Source organism: Cucumis melo, chromosome 5 (genome assembly GCF_025177605.1).
Source record: "Cucumis melo cultivar AY chromosome 5, USDA_Cmelo_AY_1.0, whole genome shotgun sequence".
Lineage (NCBI taxonomy): Eukaryota > Viridiplantae > Streptophyta > Magnoliopsida > Cucurbitales > Cucurbitaceae > Cucumis > Cucumis melo.
In genome coordinates, this window is record NC_066861.1 from 24,536,745 (window position 1) to 24,542,512 (window position 5,768).

The following is a 5,768-nucleotide window of genomic DNA, read 5'->3' on the forward strand; positions in this document are numbered from 1 at the left end:
TTTTTTAGAAACATATATAGAAGTTGATATTTTATGGATTTTTTCAAGTAAAAACGAGACCTTAACACATTTAATGCTTTCAAAATAATTCTCTCCACAATATCTCGTTTCTAGATTCCACTAGGGTTTGGCTTCATTATATACAATGACTTCCAATTTGTCTTTAGGTACAGCTTTCAACATAATTTTCTCCACAACATCTCACTTCTCGATTCCACAAGGGTTTGGCTCCATCATATTTTGTTTTCTCAACTAAATGAAAATAAAGTCATAATTATGTCATCATTGGGGATTAACTTTTTAAACTTAGATTGGAACAAAACATTTTATGAGAAGCATACTTATACTTTTATATCAGAGAGACAATGGGTGAAATGACCTTTTCATTTACTTGATATCAAAAACTTTTTATTTTTTGAAGTTCAGCATAGCAGTGAAGAAATTAGAAGCTTATAACTTTTCAGATTGTCTGTCAAAATTCGAACCCTTTCTTTTGTGAATCAACTAAGATATTTGTTAGTAATGGAGAGTTTCTTAATTATTTTCACTTAGATTCTATTTAAGATCATAACCAGATAGCAAATTACTTTCTCCCAAATTCTTTTAAAAAATCTAACAAACTATAAATCTAGTTGTTTTTCATTATGAGGTGTTTTGGGGTCTTATTTGAACTCCAACAGAAATTCCACACAAATTTGACCAAAATTTACGTTAACTCAATTGACATAGAGATGTGTTACGAACTCGTAAACAAAAAATAAATTTGATTAATAAACCATTAAACAACTTTATTAAAAAAACCCACTCGACCAACTATTTACATCCATCACAATAATTCTCAATTTTAGATTTCAAATTGATATTTTCTTTTGTGTATGTATGTATATATATATATATATGCATATCAAACAGGCCTCACTGCATTCAGAAATTTGAAATACATTGGAGCATAATCTTATGGCTTCGTTTCTTCTATTCATTCTCATGTCTACGCTTCACTTTCAATTTGGATTCCCACTCTCCTCAAACACTAACTCTAATGAAGGTATTAAAATATCTCTTCTTCCAACATCATTTCATAATGATTTTGCCTCTAATAGTTTAATTGTAAATATGTTCTTTTTTTTTTTTTCTTCAGATTTTAAGTACATGAATTTTGTACAAGATGCAAGTGAGTTACCAGAAAATGAAGAATATGATTACATAGTTATAGGGGGAGGAACAGCAGGGTGTCCATTAGCTACAACATTATCATCAACATTCTCAGTCCTTCTTCTTGAAAGAGGTAATGTACCAACCAAATATCCAACCGTATTAAGAGAAGAAACTTTCCCAAACGCCTTCACTATTGAAGACGACGGCGAAAATCCTTTCCAAAGATTCGTTTCCGAGGATGGTGTAGAGATTATACGAGGACGAGTCCTTGGCGGTTCAAGCATGCTGAATGCTGGATTCTATTCAAGGGGACATCAAGAGTTTTTTGATATTTCTGGGGTTGATTGGGACATGGAATTGGTGGAAAAGGCTTATGAATGGGTCGAAGAGAGTGTGGTATTTGAAGCAAATATCAATAATGGTTGGCAAAATGCTTTTAGAAAGGCATTGTTGGAAGCTGGAGTTGGTCCTTATAATGGATTTGATTTGAACCATCGTATAGGGACTAAAATTGGAGGATCAATCTTTGATAAGGAAGGGAATAGACATGGATCCCTGGAGCTTTTAAATAAGGCTCATCCCAATAATCTTAAAGTTGCAATTCAAGCCACGGTACAAAAGATACTCTTTTCTGGTTAGTATTAATTATTTAAATGACACCTTATTCCATGTCTTGATGAAATGGCTTTAATATAATTTAGTTATTTTGAAAACATGCTTTATATAACAAATTGTTTTGGTTTTACTGCATTCAAAAGTCTGGAATTATAAATATTTTACTCTATATATATATAGTATGTTTTGAAAACATTTTAATTTATTTAATAATCACTTTAAAGTTATTTCTAGATTAGTATTTTAAGATATATATTAAGATGAGTATATATATATATATTTTAAATTTGGACCATTTCTCGATTTGTGCGTGTCATCTTTCTGCAGGGACCATGCTAATCTTCTCAGGATCGTTCTAATTTTATTGGATGTCCATGAAGAGACAAGTATCTTATTTTTAAGATACAATGAGAGTGTTAGAATAATACATATCAACCTAGTTTGTTGAGAAGTTTGGAGGCACCTATTTATTCCACTCATGATATTTTTGTTAAAATAAAATATACTCTTATCTTTTCCGTTACATCCACACAAAAGAGAAATTTAAATATTTTTAAAAGAGGTAAAATAAACTCGTGAAGGAACCATTTATAAATAGGACAATTTGATGAAATATGCTATCTCCTCTGGTGTTTCTTGAAAAGGTGAGTTTTTATTAACTTTTTCAAAGAAAATTCTAGTTAATAACGTTAAAACCATTCAAGAAAGGTTGCTAAACTCTTCTAAAATAATTAAACTCTTTCAGAAACCAAAAGTGAGAGGAATTGAATTTGTTTTTTTAAGATAAATTCAAAACATTTGATATATGTCGATCATGAATAGACAATTATAGTAAAATTTTACTTTATATCTATAAAATTTTATTTTATATCCTATGATAAATCAAATAAACATTTATCAGTTTAACGATACATATTCGTAGATGTCTATATAAATCTGTCACAATTCATTGCTGATATAAACTAAAATACTGACTCATTTCACTGTATTTAAATATCAATATCGATATGAAAATTCCCATTTTAATTCCGATAAGGACTTCCTCAAAAAAATTTCCTTTGATTTCTTTTCTTAAACTTATGTAGATTTATCAGCAACTGGGGTTTCATATTCAGATTCAAAAGGAAATTTACATACAGCATCCATCCGCAAAAATGGTGAGATAATTGTAAGTGCAGGAACCATTGGAAGTCCTCAACTTCTCCTTCTAAGTGGGATTGGTCCAAAATCTCATCTTGAATCCTTAGAACTACCTGTCGTTCTTGACCAACCACATGTTGGGCAATCCATGTCCGACAATCCCCGTTACAATGTTCATGTCATCCTTCCATATCAACTAGCTACCTCAGCTGTAAAAACTGTTGGAACTTTAGAGAACAATGTCCATCTTCAATCTATCACAGGCTTTTTACCATTTTCACTACCACCATCATTTAGCCTTGTTCCTCCCGGACTCGATTCTGTCAATTTGAGCTTAGCCAGCATTGTTGGAAAATTCTCTGAGGTTCTTTCTGAAGGTTCATTATATCTAACTTCTTCAACTGATGTGAAGAAAAATCCCAGTGTAAGTTTTAATTACTATTCTCATCCTGATGATCTTGCTAAATGTGTTAGAGGAGTAAGAAAAATGGGAGAGTTGCTTAAAACTGAAGCGATGGAAAAGATTAAGATACAAGATTTTGAGGGTAATAAAAGATTTGCATTTGTGGAACCTTCTTTGCCGGAAAATTTGTCGGATGTTGGTTCGGTTGAAGAGTTTTGTAAGAAAACAGTGACGACTTATTGGCACTATCATGGAGGATGTTTGGTAGGAAAAGTTGTGGACGGTAATTATAAAGTCATTGGAATTGAAAATTTGCGTGTTGTTGACGGCTCCACTTTCATTGATTCACCTGGAACCAATCCTATGGCTACTGTCATGATGCTTGGCCGGTGAGTTTCTATAATTTCTGTTTTACTCTTGTTTTTCAGTTTGGTTTGTCATTTTTTAAGACCCTATTCACTGACTATTTTGTTTTTTTTTTTGTTTGTTGCTTTTGAAGATTATATAAAATCTATTTTTTAAATCTTTTAATAAAATTACATAAGATGATAAAAAATAAAAAGATAGGCATAATTTTTTTTACATATTACGAAAATGACAAATAATTAAATATATAACGTGAAACAATATAGTGATATAAATCCTATTATCATAAATTTCTTTTACTATTTTTGCAAGTGCTTTTTGCTTGTTTCTTCTTTTCTATTTTTGGGGAACTTTTAAATCTTTTAGTTTTTAAAATTGAGTTTAGATATTGAAAAATAATTAGAAAGCTGAATTGATGTGAAATAAAGAGAGTTATGTGGTTGAAATGAGTCTTTATGATTTATTATTATTTTTTTTTTATAGAAAGACTCAATGGTTATCAAAGGGTTATTTAATTATTTAATTTTTCATTCCAAATATTTTTTAAATAATATATAGTTGTAGTATTGGCCCCCCAAAAAAATGTATTGAGCAAATTAATGTAAAACCTTGTGTTCTTTTAATAATTAACAATATCATTGATAGTTTCTTCAAAAGATTAGTAAAGCATAGTTGCTCGTAGTTATTCGTTACAGTCGAGATTATTATTCTGAATTGTTTTGAGTTTAATAGTATACACATAGGAAATCGATATATTTTAAATTGATATAATTTACCGTCTTCTTATGTTTCTAAAGCAAAGAATTTTCGAATTATTTTGCAGATATGTTGGACTTAATATAATACAAGAAAGATCAAAATTGTTTTCCAGAGATGTTGGGCATAATATAATGTAAAAAGGATCAAGCTGAACTACTCAAGGATGATTCATAACATTCTTGGACTCTTGTATCTTATTTTCCATTTCTAATGAGTAATGAATAAATTTTGTTGATAATTGTTTCTTTGTCTTCCTTTTTTTGTAACTCAATTTGTTTCTTTATCTTCCTTTTTTAGCTCAATTTTCGGGTAAAAATAACCATTCTAGTCCAGAGAGGAAAATAAAATCTTGAAAAACTAACAAAACTAACTTTGAAAAAAAAACATTTTTGGAGTGTCTAGAAAATGGAAATGTAATTAGAATTATTGAAAATTAAAAAGGCGTTAGAATGCGTACCAAATCAGGATTTGGAATAAAGATAAGATTGTAAAAGCATGAAAAAATGGGAATGAGGGTATTACAATTTAAAATAAGATTGTAAAAGCATGAAAAAATGGGAATGAGGGTATTACAATTTAAAATTTATATTTTAGATTATATTCCAATGGATTCCATGTGTATGGTGGGCATTCAAAGATCCCTTTGATTACTACAAGCCATATTTAGTAAATAAACCTTCCATCTAAATTATTAATTATAGGAATAAAGAGAGCATTTTGAGCCATCCCAATTAACTTGGCTGTAAACTATATATATAAATAGATGAAAGTGAATATAGCTAGTTAATTATTTACACCATCCAACCTTTGATGTTGAAAGTTTTAATGAATTATCCATATTTGTTGATTGGTTATTTTTAGTATAATAAATAATGTGAAAAATTTCAACCTTTAAACTTCGGTCGTTTTTGTGAATGATTATTATCATATGAAAGTGACAAATTATATTGTCATATACATTGGTAGCTTTTCTTAGTTTATCAAGATCATTATATAATTGATGTCATGGAGATAGAGAGCAACCTAAACGATATATAAAGATATGGTCAACATATTCAACATTAGGTGGTGTATCAAATAAGATAAAAATAAAATAAAATAATTATCACAATGAAACAGAGAGCGCACTTATTTGAATTAAGGGCAAGATTTTGGTAGCTTTTCCTCTCGAAGCTATGCTTTATAACAATCTGTGGAGTCCAAAATCTACAAAAAAGAAAAAGAAAAAAGCAACTTCTTTGTTGGGTCCCTCTCTCACAGATGCATAAACACAATGGAGGGTCCTTCAAAAAAGACTTCCAAAATCTTGCCCTTAATCTAAATAGGTGCG

The 5,768-nt window shown here is 29.7% G+C and overlaps 1 protein-coding gene and 1 non-coding gene across 2 annotated transcripts; one reads left to right on the forward strand and one right to left on the reverse strand.

The window, feature by feature from the left end:
* Positions 1–734: 734 nt before the first annotated feature.
* Positions 735–4,676, forward strand: LOC103493053 ((R)-mandelonitrile lyase 1-like). Its single transcript, XM_008453679.3, has 4 exons — positions 735–1,045; positions 1,139–1,789; positions 2,856–3,702; positions 4,503–4,676. The coding sequence occupies exons 1-4, from the start codon at positions 958–960 to the stop codon at positions 4,573–4,575; spliced, it is 1,659 nt and encodes a 552-aa protein (XP_008451901.1). The 5' UTR covers positions 735–957; the 3' UTR covers positions 4,576–4,676.
* On the reverse strand, positions 2,052–2,154 carry LOC127149633 (U6 spliceosomal RNA). The gene has a single exon (XR_007821336.1). It is a non-coding gene; the product is annotated as a U6 spliceosomal RNA (small nuclear RNA).
* Positions 4,677–5,768: the final 1,092 nt, after the last annotated feature.

Excerpts from the sequence above, each read along its gene's own strand:
- LOC103493053 (XM_008453679.3), top strand. The coding sequence starts at position 958 with ATGGCTTCGTTTCTTCTATTCATTCTCATGTCTACGCTTCACTTTCAA. Across the intron at positions 1,790-2,855 it reads ACAAAAGATACTCTTTTCTG|ATTTATCAGCAACTGGGGTT; the intron begins GTTAGTATTAAT and ends AAACTTATGTAG. Across the intron at positions 3,703-4,502 it reads ACTGTCATGATGCTTGGCCG|ATATGTTGGACTTAATATAA; the intron begins GTGAGTTTCTAT and ends ATTATTTTGCAG.